The 16,022-nt window shown below is 47.7% G+C and overlaps 1 protein-coding gene across 5 annotated transcripts in view; it reads left to right on the top strand.

Annotated features, from left to right (window-relative positions):
* Window positions 1–405: 405 nt before the first annotated feature.
* Window positions 406–16,022, top strand: part of ZCCHC4 (zinc finger CCHC-type containing 4) — a 452,628-nt gene continuing 437,011 nt past the window's right edge. Inside the window, exon 1 of one of the 5 annotated variants that reach the window (XM_085642314.1) lies at window positions 406–564. In XM_085642314.1, the coding sequence (XP_085498440.1) occupies window positions 435–564 (130 nt within the window). In that variant the 5' untranslated portion in view covers window positions 406–434. Of the gene's footprint in view, window positions 565–784; window positions 815–969; window positions 1,183–16,022 lie in introns of those variants that run through there. The other 4 variants (XM_085642317.1, XM_085642316.1, XM_085642318.1 and 1 more) reach the window with 4 other exon arrangements.

Raw genomic sequence — 16,022 nt, 5'->3', positions numbered from 1 at the left:
AGCTGCAGAACGCTAAAGAATATATGCTGGAGGGACAGTACAAACGCACGATTCAGACCAGGGCCACTTAGCCTAGCCTATTACATTAGAGGATGTCGTTCCCTAGGACGAGGGCTTGAAACAATGATCCCTCCTTACACACCCCGAGGTGTCTCCAGGACGACGGCCTTGCTTGATCCTGATGGTTGGTTTTTAAAGAGCCTCCCCCAAAAACACTTTGAGAGTGAGCTGTCGTGCTCTTTGGTCGAAGCACTGTAAGGATAAGCGCTAGCAATGAAACCTGCAATAATTCCTCCGCTCCTGGGGAGGCAGGATTTTCGCGATGCTCTTGTCATTCTGTTAGCCCCGCATCTGCAGGCATTCTTTAGCGTTCTGCAGCTAGTGCCAGGCCACGCCTTACTTCTTTCTGGGGTAGCCGGGATAGAGGCGGTGTCATGGCGGCCAGCAGCAGCATTACCCATTCGGATGCCTCCGAATTTGTTGTGCAGGAACCCCGGAACAACTCTGGGATACAGGTCGTACTGACGCGACAGGCTGAGAGTAGAGCCCCATTTTGCCCGCATGGTTAGTGCCTTATTCTCTTCTCCGTTCCTGTCCTCCCTGATTCTTGGAAAGCTTTTTCGGCCCGGTGAATATCTGGCCAGCATGAACTATTGATCATTTTGTCCACCTTCTCTAGTCACAGTTCCGTACACCTAATATGGCCGCCATCCTAGCGTGATCTGTTGCGCAGATGTATTGGTTTACGCAGTCTAGTCTATCACACATGTGTAAATGTTTTCGGAAGGGGCTTGTTACACGTGGTAAATGTGTGGTATGGTTTATTTGTAAACATTGTTAATTAATTTTCGCAAGTGGCCTGAATTCTTTATGTCCGGCCAGATAACCAGCTGTTGTGAGACCTCTTGTAATAGTAATAGGGTATAGAGAAACTGGCATTTGCCCCGTGTAGTTAGTTTTCTTATTTATGGCCATTTGGTTGGGTACCAGGTATACTAGACTGCTTGATAAATAGTTCATTATAGTGTCTGGTCAGAGCTACCAAGATTCCAGTTCAAATATGTCTGACATTTCCTTGTTTCGGTGTGCTTTGGTGTGACATTATATTGCATTCTGTGTGACGGCACTACAAGAGTTACTTTCTCAAGGAATAGAGCGAACCAGTTATATCAATGAAATCAGGTAAATATCCGACATTATGTCCTTTGTACAATATACTGCTTTAGAAATGTCACTCGAACACCCCAGAATGGAAAGTATTATTAGTTAAAGAGTCTAACTAGACCCAAGAGCGAGTCACTCAAAACATGGAACTACTTGCCTGTGTTATGTCATGGGCTTGCCACGTTCACATCACCCAACTACCGATTCGCATTCACGCTGAAATACACACCAACATACATATACATGCCCATATAGAATTTCAGTTACTGGAATTTGTTCTGTTTAGTTTTGCATTTGTTTGCTAATTGTTGGAGCTACGATAATCGATTTTATTTTCAGCGAAAGCACTTTAGTTTGGAGTAGCACAAATCAAGTGAACCAAAAAGACAACTCCCAGAATGCATTATGTTGTTAACGGACTACTCCAGCCTAGGCTGTGCATTTTACAGTGACACCATCAGTGGATTCATTATTAACAGCACTCGCTTTCTTCAACTTACATGCATTAAAAGCCTCTCAGGGATGTAAAACCCATGATTTTCTGATTATGGATTGTTCTTGTATGGGCTCAAACTAATGACCTACCTTATGATAAATGAATATGATAACATTAAATCTCAAACAGGCTACTATCACACCAAATCCCACTTGAGTAACTGGAATTACAGAAAATTTCCTTGAAATAGAGAGCCGGACTTGAGAAGAAAGAATGCATAAAGGGATGAACATGTGTTGCACTTTTTGTAATGGTACTGTTTTTCATGGAATCAATAATAAACCTTCATCTATACAAAACCAATTTCCTTTGTCGGGCATGTTATCAGAGCACAGCTCCGATATAACCCTGTATCATATGTGACAGCAGCAAGTCCTGACTGTTTATGTAAACATCCCTTTGCCTTCTGGGACATGTAGGTTTCGTTTTCCCATTTAAATGCAAGGGCTTCTCAGGCACAGTGTGCTAGTAATGTTCAATGACAAGACCAATTTGGACTAAGGGTCATACGTGTAGCCTCAGAAAGCATGGACATGTTCTTACAGTTTTGGTAGGAAGCAATTAGATTGTGCTTTTAACTTGGAGCGCTTTATGTAAGAGCTACTCTTTACAAACTATACAGGTACTGTGATATTCTCAAGTAGCATGTATGTGGAACATGGAAAAGTGTGCACAGTATTGACAGCAATTGTTGAACATGGAGATTGCATTGTAATCGTGCTAGGATTAAAAAGAAATGAACGCACCCCATTTGAAAACAGCAAGATCTCAGTGTCTTTGGAGAGTACAAATTCTGCATGTTATAGTTATGTCTTGTGCAGTGGGGTAGATGTTTCACAAGAAACCACTATGCTTGAATTTCCTGAAAACAGTTTTAGCAATGTGAGGCAGAAAAAATTATAATACACTATAATGTGATTATGTTTTTTAGGCTTTGTGTGACACTTCATCTACCTAAATAGACCACAAAAGACTATGCAATCTGGCAAATAAATCGGAGGATAGTTTTAAAAGAAATCTGTTTGTGAAGGTGATGGCCTTTTTTTGCAGTTGTAGTTCCCAGTCCTTTAATTAGCTGAATATATTGCAGCCTCTTGAACTATGTTTGCAAGCAGAAGCTGCATGTTGTCTGGAACAGTATTTACCCTTATGCGTAAATGGGTAGCATGCTGCACCATGTGGTTGGAAGGTTGTTATTGTTTTGAACCTATGTGGGAAGTGTTTCCATGTCATGCGTGAGGGCCACTGCACCGGGTATTTATGGAAAGAATCTCATCCACGGCTCTGGCCATGTAGAAAGCAGCTCTGGTCTCCAGTGACGGACGCTCAGTGTGAGCTTCGTCAAGTCATGTTCTGTGGTGAATTACACACAGAGGGCTCATGAGTACTAATGTGCACTCTAAGCTCCCAAATTTACTCTCCTTAGCCACCCCCCCATCCCAAAGGCAGACATGGCTGTGTTTTATGGTACTCCTCCCTGCAACCAGCTAAGTTACATGGTCAGGTTTTTAGTGATTACCATGTGGAAGTGGCACAGGGAGCACCTGTCATTACTGTGCAAGGAAAGGGGAATTGGTTCCCAATATGCAGCCAGTCAATTTTATTTGGTCAGCTAATTCTAGCCCTGCCAAGTGTAACACATTTGCGTGACGGTATTCAAGCCTTGCGGGATTGCGGGGAATTCATGTGTAATATGTTAGAAATGCGTGACACTTGGTAGGGCTGTGTGGATGAAGTGTGCATGCATTGCTGCAGAAGCTCATTGATGTAATACACACTCCCCATCCACTGTGCCTTAGCAAAAACCACCCCAGCTACTGGCAGACCACCCCAGAAGCCAAGGCAACTTTGCACCAGTCAGTCACAATAACTTTATTCGGCCAATTAGGACCATAAAAGCACAGATGAAAAAAACATTACATAAATAAATAGAGCAACATTACAAAATTCAGGACACATCTGGGAATAACACAGGTATTTTCAAGGAGGACACTACATAAGACATGGTGGTGGTAAGATTCATAAGACATATGTAAAAGGGCCGATGGATCTCATACTAAAGAGTTAAAAGTTCAAAAATTAGATCACATTCTTACATACATATGTGGAAGATGTGGGGTAGTTATATTGAGCCATATTTGTTTCCAACCCCCAGTGAGAGGCGGACAAAATTTGCACCAATGTTGAGTTCCCACCAAGGGTAATTTTTCACCCAGATGCGTTTTTCTACATAAGAGCTTCCAAAAACTTGCTGATGTTGTACCAATGGTGATTTTGCCTCTGAAGTCTATTTGCACATAAGGGTAATTTTTGCTCCAGGTGCTTCAGCATCTCTGTTGATGTTGCACCTAGGGGTGGATAAAAGGGTTTTCACACCACTGCTGATGATGCTCCAAAAGTAATTTGCACCTTAATGTGAATTTTCGCATACACGTATTTTGTTCCTAAATGTGATATCACAATGCTGCATACTGTGCAGCAAGAAGCGATTTTGCACCTAGTTGTATTTTGTGTACCTAAAACATTTCACGCTCATGTTGATGTTGCACTAAACGTGATTTTACACCTTAGTGTTGTCATACCTTTTACACCTAATCTGATCCGTATAACATTATGCACTCAGTGATTTTTGACCCAGACGTGATACATCACTAATGCTGATTAGCCCCAGGGTTGATTTTGTAACTAAGTGCTTTGGTTCAGCTAAATGTGATTTGATCACACATGTAACTTAAATGAACCCATTAGAATCCATTGGTGATACGTTGTTCTCCTACTTTAGTGGTGCCAAGTATGGGACTTTGGCAGAAGACATTGCTTGCCCGATCAATGTATCATTGTAAAGAGTTTGTGTTTCCTGCATGGGCCATTGTCGTTTTCCCTATGTTAGCCTAATTGTTCACGTTGTAGGCCCCATTTCATTTTGCACGTTACCAAACAAACATGCATGCTTTTGTTCTGCATTGTATTTTCACGCAGAACCTGCATATGTTTTTGTGTTCTGCTCTTTTCCTGGGATTTAGTCTGAACACATTAGACAAGGTCAAACAACAATGCCCCTTGTTATTGTTTCTGGTCAGACACTAGCAGCTAGACATAATATGAGAATGCAGCTGTTGTTTGTGAGCAAAATGTCTTGTTATATAACTGAGGGCAGGAGTTCTGAAATACACACTGAGCGAAGGTCCTGAGACAAGATTGCTGCTTCAGCTGAGATGTGAAACACCCATCTGTGTATGCTAAGGTACGGGGTCTGCCACTACTCCCAGAGATCTATAATATATAATAATTTAACTTCAGTAGAAGGGGGGTGGGGGCTAGGCTAATTTGTCTTATAATATGCAGGGCTTTTTATGATACATGGTTTGTTAACCATGCTAACAATATTTTCCATGTGGCAAAATACTGCATCTTAGAGCACGATAGTTTGAATGAATATTCTAAACTTCTTTTGTGTCTTCTGTTTATCGTATTGTGGACAAGTACGAGTGAGAGAGCGAAAGGGTGGGTCCTGTTACTGCGATCCCTGAGTGGGTCGAGAGTGTTATGTTTTGTGGTGCCAACTCGCTTGTTTCTCTGGAAAGGCTAGGAGGGCAAGTGAGGCACTATAGCTAGTCGGACTCATAGATACTGAGGTGGTATGGTGACTCAGGCCCTAAATACTGATGTTCTATGGTCCCAAGCATAGTTCTGTTCCTGAGCAGAAACCCTGCAACAAAACAATCAATAGTGCTGCCAGTATTAAAAACCTAAATGGGACCATCCTATTCCTGCCAACTTTAGACCGATCTTCACCTTGCTGTTTATAGCTAATGTCCTAGAAGCAAAGATAATTCATTTACTGGAAGACTACAGAGAGAATGGCAATATTTTGGACAACATTTAGTCTATCTTTCATTTGTTATAGGGATCTAAAACGAATGTTATGGATATAAGGGAAAAGGCCTTAGGTCGCCAGTGCCGGGTCTTCTTTTAGCCTGGGCGGCGTTTGGCACTGTGTACTATGGGATTCTTTTACAGTGATTCAAAGAGTGGTTTGACATTTCAGGTGTAGTGTAAGCCTGGTTTAAATCATCCCTCTAGGTTGGTATACAGTACGTCAACGTAGTGAACTTTTAATCATTCCCACTCATTTTAGAATCTGGAGTATCTATGGATTCATCCTTCTTATCAATTCTTAACCGGAGCATGCTTTCCCTAGAATAACTAGTGAAGAAGGTCTGTGCTGCAAAAGGTATGACAATCCTATTAAACTACTAAAATGGCTTACTGATGCTCCAAGGGTAACTCCAAATTCAAAGATTGCCATATGGCAATTAAAAGTTGGATGCACATAAGTGGATTGTGTCTTAATAGTGGTAAAACCAAGTTTCTCTTAAAAAAAAAAAACATGTCTGCCTTCCTATGCTGAATTGGCTAGCAGTTTGTAGTAAAGTAGGATCTGCTTTCATGGTTACCCCCACTTTTTTCTGGTGTCAGTATGTTTTTTTGAATAGTCTGACTTGGATGCTGCTAATCAGGACCCCAGTCACTGTGCTTACTCCGTAAATTTGACCTGGTAAGTACGTCTGTACATCCACAATTAGCTACTGGTGTACCCTTATAAGTCCCTAGTATATGGTTCTGAGGTACCCAGGGCGTAGGTACACCAGGGGTCTCCCATGGGCTGTAGCATGCATTATGCCACCCGTGAGACTACATGCCTGCCATTGCTGCGTGTGTAGGCTGGTGCTAGCACCACTTTGACAGATATACTTTTTCTTATATCTGAGGTCACTACACTTAAAACCTGTAAGTCACCCCTAAGGCAGACCTTTCAATCCTGAAGGCAGGGTGCTTGGTTACAAGTGTGAGGGTGCTCCTGCATGAGCAGGACGCCCCTACAAACCCCAGAGTCGATTCTCCAGGCTTTGTTAATGCGGTTAACCATTTTGATACATATAGTGGCCATCCATCACTACGCGAGGCTAACTATGTAGTGGCTGTGCCGAACCTGGGCACGTTTGGAATCAAATATGTTGGAATCATACCCCAACACCATTATGGGTGTTGGATTCTATGCACTGGGGGGCTCCTCAGGAAAGCCCCCTAGTGCTCTCGGTAAAAGCCTTCCAGGGTCTGCCAGCAAGCTTGTGCTGCTGCCGACACCAGACACAATTCTGCTCTACTGCTGCTGAGCTAAGCTCGAGCAGGGAAGACAGCCCAATAGGTTTCTTGTCACAGGGAGGTGTGGCCACCTTCCAGACATGAGTTAGTTATTGGGCTGGGGTGGGGGTGCTTGCCAGCACCACCAGACCGCTTTGAAGGGCACATTGGTGCCCTCCTTGCATACTCCAGTTGGAACCAGTTCTGGGAGCCCTTGACTCCCGCTCTGGCGTGGAACTGGACAAAGGAAATGGGAGTATCCTCCCCTCTATCCAGCCCCTCCTCTGGGATAGACCCCTTGGTCGACCTAACCCTTTTCTTAGGGTACAAAAGGGCTTACCTGTGGGTGGGTCCTCAGATTCGTCGTGGGACAAGACTCAAGCCTGAAACCACGTCACTCTACGATCATCTGGAAACTTGGACTTCGCTGGACTCTGCCAGGAACCGAGACTGCATCAAGGAAGACTCCTGCTGCTCCTGGTCTCGCTGTTCTGCAAGACTTCTTCATTGTCTTCAACAGACCTGTGGGCATCAAGGACACCCAAAGTAATCTCCCTTGGAGTGAAGAAGTCACTCCCCTGCATCTGCAGGCACCGCAACGAAGCTGCCCAATCTGCTGCTCCTAGCGTCCCAAGGACTTTTAAAGGTTCAGCAACACAGGTGGTGGTTCTGCAACTCCCTTGAGGCCTGACCTGACCTCTGCAAATTTGCGGCCAGTATCCCTCATCGGAACCGCTGAGACCGAAACCCTGTTCACTGCGTTGACTTGCCATTGCCAAGGCTTGTTGGCTCTGCTCTACAGAGATCTTTGCATCCAGCATCTCTACCTTCCAAGATCAGCGTCCTCTCCGCATGCTCTGCTCCGTGGGCCTTCAGCTTTGGTGAACTGCTCGAGGTCCTCTTGCGACTCCTGTGCCTTCGACCTGTCGAGGACCTTCTCTAGCTTCAGTGGGATCCTCTGCTTGCTTGGGGCCTACTCTTATTCTCCTGCATGTGGTGAGTCCCTTGGACTTTGCTGGTCCCAACGTTGCTTCTTCTTCGCTTTCCACGCCTGTTGCAGCTGCCAAGGGTTGTTGGTGCTCCTGTGGGACACCGACTTCCCTGGTTCTCGACATACGCGTACCGCGGACCACTCTTAATTTACATTGACAGTTGTATAGCTATGATTGTTACAATTTGTTTTACAGGACCCAATCGGTGCGCATTTTAAGTTTCCGCCAGGACTGTTGCTAGAAATCCTAAGCGACAGGCCAGGTGAGTTAAGCAACCCCCTCTCGCCTCTCGCATTAAGCGTTTCCATGAGCTTTTTATTGATTAATTACAATTTCTTCACCATTTTATTGCGCTCAGCTTATAAAGGCACCTCACAGTATAGGATTTGGAATTGACCTTTTTTGGTACGGTGACCGTAGTCTATTACATGATTGTGTCAGCACCTTTCAGCACATTACATCACGATAATGTCATTTAGAATTAAGGAAAGAAGAGATACACCATTTTGCTTAACAATAGTTCATGCTTATCTTTCAGGTCACGGACCTGTGAACGTGGTATGTAGAGTACACTTAACCACGCAGTGTAGATAGGTTTGTTTTTTTGATCCTGAAAAAGTGCCCAGATCCTCCTGACTATAGAGGCACGAAACATGTTGATCCTTAGAGTAGAGCTACACGACTAGACACCTTATCTCTAGTACATAGCCACTCTACACCATTTTAATCAGTTTACCTCATGAATAAAATATTGACCAGGACTAACTGACCCGTTTTAATCCACTTTCACTCACATCTACACATACTAGGCCCCTCACCCCCACGCACCAACCGGCAGGAACAGAAGATCCCCGACAAAGAGCCCTGGTTCGGGAGCCCGTCAGGTATTGCAGCGCCGACCTGACGAGGGGCAAGCTCATATGATGAAGCATGACACCGAATTCGCTGGGTGTGTGAGAGCTCTAGTTCCAACAGGGGATCTCTCCCCCCTTCCCTTCTCCTTCACTTTGGTTATAATCGGGAGCAAGTGTAGGATTACCTTTTTCCTCACTATTCAGTTTCTCCCCTGTTACCTCTTCTTTGTTTCAGAGGAACTTTGTGCCCTGTTTTGTATAGAGTGTTTCCACTCTTCACACAGCCAGCGTGGGTTCCTGGGTACTTACCATGGGTGGTTCTTTGTGTCCCCAGCTCTTCTGAGTCTCCTGCTCCAAGTCCCAACTTCGGTCGCAGTTCCCATTCCACTTTCTTAGTATATGGTTTGGTCTCCCGTGTAGACCACTGTGTATTGTGCTTACTTACCTTTCGCAATTGAAGTATTCTTGTGTATTTGTCTTGATATCTCCGGGTAGGAGATATACCAAGGAGTTAGTGAGTGTTGTGTAACAAATAGACATTTTTATAACTACACTGTGTGCTTCTTTTTCGTTTAACCTACACTACATGATTAGATCTGGTAAAACAACCCGCTTAACACACCTACTGGGCTAAGTTTGAAGGCTGCCCTCCACAGCTACCACTTAGAGAGCTTTCTAAAGTTGTCTAAGGCCACCATAAGGGTTGTCTGGATTAGTGCAAGGTGTTTCACTTAAATAAGTGTGCACCATATACTACCCGTTTTATACCCACAAAGGACTGAGTCCACTGAGCAAGAATAGCACAGATAAATAGACCCAAAACAACAAGCCTCGCTACCACACATCATCCAAAACTATTGCCTCTCAAAATAGCTGATACCATGTTCCCTAAGTAACAGCCCAGCATCATGAGCATTTGTGGGAATGGCTGAACAAAGGTGGGTAGTGAGAGAAGGGCCACCAATTAGATATAAGGGTTTCCGAGGGGAACCTAAATAGGATGAAGGTTACACTTTATATGTGAGGGCCTGATTCACAAACAACTGTTTTGGTAGTTGGAAATCTAGGGATTATGGACTTCAGACTCTAGGGGAATGTATAGAAGTACCCACTTCAAATCCAACGTAATACTAGCCCAGTTCAGTCTCTGAAAAAATACCCCATGCATCCAAGAACCTGGCTCCTCTTTTGTCACCCAACACTGTAGTTACCAGCTACTCTTGATGCTGTGCCAAAATTAAATTAAGGTACAGGCCTGTGTGGGGCTGAAACCGAATTAATCTGTTCGGCAATGGGAGCATTTTAGAACCAAGAAGAATGCCTTTGGCGAAGTGCAGCAATGAAATGCCCTGGAAAGAGCCACTTGTGCACTTAGAAAAGAGCAGCTCGGACACAAGAGCATGCAGCGTAGAAGACCCGCCTGTGCAGTGGCATGCAGAAGACAAGATGCTGCTCACAGACACCACCTAGTCATTTGTCTACAGAAGAGCCTACTAATGTCATGTACAGAGCTGACGTTCGCGCGCGTGGGCACGTCTAGGTAGCTCCAACGACGTCATCTCGGTGACTGCGACTCCAACGACGTGCACGATGACGCCTGCCGACGCGCGGGGGTGCTGCTGACGGGAACTTTCCGGATCCGGTCTGACGCCTGGGGATGTTCTGGGGTAAGGAATCTATCACTGACTAATGTCTCTTACAGATATATCGTTACACAAGTAAGTAACTTGTGCGATAGTGCCCTCCTTTACCTAACGTTCCGTTAGCTCCTTGACCCTCTTTGCAATAAGTAAATGGGATTTTCTGTCTCTTGCGGAAAGGAATAAAAAGGCGGTAATTGCATTCTGCCCGACAGACTTTTGAAGGATGTAAGGAAGTGTGTGCTCTAAAGGTTCATTGCTCAGACTAGGGGAGGATGGCAGGGGCAAACTTCACCACGCAGTGGAATCAGAGTTTTTGGCTGAACTCAGTGTTGGCAACACTCTGCAAACTCTGCTGGTGGAGGGGAGTTCTCCGCCCACCCTTAGTATTAAACCTGTCATTCTCAGAGTGTGATTTGCAGTATGTGTAGCCCTGCACACTCCTGCCACCTAGTGTTGGGCAGGGAGGTTGCTTATTAATATTAAAAGGTTTTGGTTTCGAGGTGACTCATGATCCTTTCCTGAACTCCATAGTAGATTGGGTTCGGACATGATTTTCGGAGATCTAGTCACCTGCACCATACAACAGCAACTTACGGAGGAATGGAACATAGTTTTTATTTTTTTAGGCTGGGGTGTATGAGTTACTAGTTGTGGCGAACACGCCCTTCCAGTTTGGCCATAAATATAACCGCAAATTCCTGTGGTTCGCATATGCTCTGGAACATTGGTCTACCCAGAGGCCATGAGGAATCCAAACACCCAGACTTCAAAATCCAGGAAACCATCCATTACAGGAGTCTGTGGGAGCCTACAAACTTCTGTGCTAAAGATCTCTCGAGCCATCAGCCGAGCTTGGTGTCATTAAGGGAACATATTCCGGAGGGAAGGGAGGCCCGATCAATTTTCCAGGAAGCCAAGGTGGTTGGAGTTTTAGGTGTGTGTCTCCAGATGACTTTAAATTTAGAGACCCGAGGTCTCTAGGGCCCCTTGTAAAGCCCACTCCAAGGATAGAGTGCATTTAAGCCATCTGTGCCATTCTACAATCTTCCCTCTGGGATTCAGCCTCAACAAGAGTTTCAACTCCTGGCAAGCATCTGCCTCGCAAGAGCTGGCATTCAAGTCCCAAGACTGCATCAAAAAGGCCTTGACAGTCTGCATCATTCACCGTCACAGACCACTCGCCTACAAAAAAACGGTTTTGGTCCGGAAAAACCTGGGCATCACCTGACTGGCCCTCTATGCTGAGAAACTCATCGGCACCAAGATCCTGAGACCTCTGCCTTGGTTCAGAGTTCCACTTTGAAACGGACGTTGCCACCAGATTCAAGCTCAATAGGAGTCTTTTTTTTTTTTTTTTTTTTTTTTTTTGAAAACCTTTATTTCAAAATTCAGGACACAGCTATTCAGCCGACAGCCCGAAGGTTCGGCAGCATTGAGAGTAAGATACAGTGATGTGTCCCCAATACAGTTGAAAGAGTAATGCAAAGGTCCAATTTTAAATAAACACAGAAAAAACTCACAACAAACCCCAGCAAGGCAGAACATTGAAAGCCCATGGCGAAAGCCCCCAGGGGAGGCCGGACCCCACTCATCTACTAGTTACAAGACTGTGTACGGAGGAAGAAGGGGGACAACAGAGGCCCAAAACGGTTCCTAAAACCAAACTGTGCTGGAAAGTAGGTCAGGGGGAAAGCTGTTCCTCAGGAGGTTCCAGATCCGGGGCAAGACCTATTCCCCCCCTGTATTGGTTCCACCGCCCCCAGATGGCGTGCCCCTTCCGGGGGCGACCTCTAGAGCAGTAGACCGTCTTCTCCCTAAACATGCTCCAGTCCATGTTCTCCTTCCACGCGGTCAGTGTAGGGGGTCCCGAGGAGCCCCACAATCGCGCGATATCCCTTTTAGCTACCATGTTACCCAGAGTCACCCATTGGGTCTGCGCCTCATCGAGGTCAGTGGGCCCCCAGACGTTCAGGAGGCAACACCGCGCCTCCGGCTGTACCGCGGTGCCCGTCACCTCCCCCATAACTGCATGGACTCTCCTCCAGAACTCCACAATGACACCACATTCCCAAATGATGTGCAGGAAAGTACCCACCATACCACATCCCCTTCTGCACAGGCCGTCCTCCGAGAATCCCATGTGGACCAGCCTTGGCCCCGTCACATACACCCGGTGCAGTATTTTAAGCTGCACCAGCCGCAGACGCGACGGGATCGCAACCTCCTTAGGAGAAGAAACCGCTGACTGCCAGTCCTCATTATCCAACTCAAAGCCATCCCTAGTCCACTGTTCTCTCAGCCCCAAAAGCATATCTGCCCGGACGTTAATCAACTTCTTATATATGAGCGAGATCGTGCTCTTGGGCATATGACCATCAAGGACTCGGTCCTCAAGGGGAGAGGACTCCGGCACCTTCTCACCCTCCACGAGGACTGATCGGAGGGCGTGACGCAGCTGGATATACCTGAAATACTCTGAGGGCCCTAGCTCATACTCAGTCTGCAACTCCTCGAAGGACTTCACCCTCCCCTTATGCAGCACATCTCCCACCTTGGATATACCTATCAGGTCCCACTTATCAAAGCCCTTCGTATGCCAGAGTCTTCCTAATCTCTCCGATTCAAACAATGGGGTAGCGAGGGTGAGCCTATCCTTCCAGCCCAACGAATCAGTCGCCATCTTCCATACACGCACCGCCACACCTGTGGGCCCCGTGAGGGACGAGTCTAAGGACCGCGAATACAACGCCCTGTAGTAGTTGCCGCCACGAAGCAGCCACCTATCCAGGGCATACCCAGGGCTGAGGGCAGGGCCGTAAAACCCATGGTTGATCGCGCTCAGCTGCGTGGCCCAATAGTACCGTCGGATGTCTGGGAGCGCAATGCCCCCATCGTACCATGGGAGCGTCAACTTTGAAATAGCTATTCGCGGCCGCCCATCCCACAGCAACGTCCGTTGGAGGCCTTCGACCTCCCGAAAGTATTTGGCCGGTACCCAGTCCAAGGTGTTCTGGAGGGCATAGAGGAAGCGGGGAAGAGACATCATTTTGAACAGGGCCGCACGCCCAACAAGGGAGAGCGGCAGCCTCCGCCAACCTTCAACATCTCGCCTCAAGCGCGCCAAGGGGGGGAGCAGATTCCTCTCATAGCGCACAGCAGGATCCATGGATATAAAAATCCCCAAATACACGAAACCCTGCTGGGCAACCTGTATCGAACATGTTCTAGGGATCGGTGGGACCTCTCCACTAAGAACGTACAAGTACGATTTGCCCCAATTAATCACAAGCCCCGAGTTCCTACCGAACGATGCGAGTACGTCACAGACCACTATAAGTGACTTCTTAGGTGAGGCAAGATACAGTAGGATATCATCGGCATAAAGCGAAATACGGTCCTCGTGATCAGGCGACCACCGAAGGCCCCGTATATCCGGGTGCCAACGTATCCACGCAGCCAACGGTTCAAGGGCGAGGGCGAACAACAGAGGCGACAGGGGGCAACCCTGCCGAGTACCCCTACCAAGCTGAAACGGAGTAGATGCCCGACCATTCACCACAACATTCGCTAGTGGCCCCTCGTACAGCAACCGAACCCAACTCACAAAACCGCGACCGAAACCAAACTTGGCCAGCACGGCCCATAAGTATGCCCACTCCACCGTGTCAAAGGCCATCGTGGCATCAAGAGATGCCACTATAGCCGGATCACGCAGCGTGCCCGCCCTGGCGATGACGCCATGAAGACGCCTAAGGTTTAATGCTGTGTTTCGGTGCGGGATGAAGCCAGATTGATCCGGGTGGACCAAATCGCCAAGCACCCTACTCAAACGGATAGCCAGGAGTTTGGCCAGAATTTTCGGCTCAGCGTTGAGGAGTGAAATGGGCCGATAGGAGGCGCACCTATCTCGGGGTTTACCCTCTTTATGTATTACCACGATCGACGCCAGCCGCTGATCCAACGGAAGGATCCCATCCCCCCGCGCCTCCAAAAACATGGCGCGCAGGTGAGGGGCGACCCTATCCGGGAACAGTTTATACAGGTCGATCGGCAGTCCATTCGGTCCAGAGGCCTTACCCGAGTTTAACGCACGAATCGCCCCCGCCACCTCGTCAACCGTTATGTCACCATCCAAATCATCCCTATCTATGTCAGAGAGGCAGGGCAACTCGATATCACGGAGGAGCTCAGACGAGTCCTCGGGCGGCCTGTCCGACACAGAGGAATAAACCCTACGAAAATACTCGGCGAAACACTTCACAATCCCCTCAGGTTCCACAATCGCCTCTCCCCACTCTCCCGTCAACTCTGGCACCACTCTATTGACCCGTTCTTTCCTGTCCAACCACGCCAGGAGTTTCCCTGCCTTATCACCAACGTCATACAGGCGGCCCTGTTGTTCCCTACTGAGGGTCTTAGCGGCGTTCGTAACCAGGTCCCTATACTCCGCCTGCTTCAAGCAAAGCTCATGCAGTGAGGACTCTGTAACCTCCTCCTCCATAGCCCCCTCAAGGGCCGCGATCTCCTCCTCCACTTGCCGCACCTCACCATCCCTCCGATTCTTGGCAGCCACCACCAGGGAGAGGGCTTCCCCCCGAAGCACGGTCTTAAAGGCTTCCCACAGCGACACCGCCGAGTCCACGGTTCCCAGATTGTCCTTAAAGTAATTATCCACCTTCTTTACCAGGGCGCTGAGCATCTTGGGGTCTCGGAAATACCATGGGTTGATGGGGGCCACCCTCCCTCCTCCCTCCCGACCTAGATCCAGCCGGATCCACACTGGCGAGTGGTCAGAGATACCGCGTGCCATGTGCCTCGCCTCGGATATCAACGAGGCATGTGCGGCCAGAGTGAGCAGGTAATCAATCCTGGAGAGGCTACCATGCGCCCCGGAGTGAAACGTGTATTGACTCTGTGTGGGGTGCCGGAGCCTCCAGCAGTCTATCAGACCAAACGTATCCAGGAAGTCTGGAAGCCATTTCTGAGCCCCCCCTGTGTCCCTGGGCGGGTATCTATCCAACAGTCCGGAGCCCACAGCGTTGAAATCCCCTCCCACTACCAGCATTCCCCCCGGGAGAGTCAGCAAAGCCCTGCCCAGTTCAGCAAGTGTGGAGGCCTGCAGAGCCGGCGGGACATAAACCGAAACCAAAACCAAAGTCCTTCCTTCCCACCGCCCCGCCACCGCCACAAACCTCCCCCTATCGTCAACAATGGTGGAGTCCACCTCAAAAGGCAACGATGCTCTAACAAGGATGCCCGCACCCCTGGACCCAGAAGAGAATCCCGAGTGTGCAATGAATTTATACCCCTTCCTATTCAAGGCATAGCACATATTACCTATGAGATGCGTCTCCTGCAGCAGGACAACATCTGGCATTGAGCGTTTCAAAAATTGCAAAACAATCCCCCTCTTGATGCGATCCCCCAAACCATTAACATTCCAGCTTATAACACTTAAGCCCCTACCCCCCATCCTCAAACGGAAAGAGGCCCACCCCACACCCGAGGAGCCACCATGGAACAGCCCTGAGGATAATCATCATGCCTTGCAGAAATAAACCCCCCAACAACAAACTCAAAATCCCCAAAACTCCCCCCACCCTGCACCCCTGCTGCAGCTTACAAAGCCCCCCCAACTTGCAGTGTGCCTGTCGCCCTACAAAAACAAAAATTCTACAAAAAGTACCCTAAGGGAGGAAAAGAGCACCCCTCGTCCTCCCGCAACCCT

Source organism: Triturus cristatus, chromosome 2_2 (assembly GCF_964204655.1).
Source record: "Triturus cristatus chromosome 2_2, aTriCri1.1, whole genome shotgun sequence".
NCBI lineage: Eukaryota > Metazoa > Chordata > Amphibia > Caudata > Salamandridae > Triturus > Triturus cristatus.
Note: the sequence above shows the minus strand (reverse complement) of the source record. Positions and strands in the feature narration are given on the sequence as shown.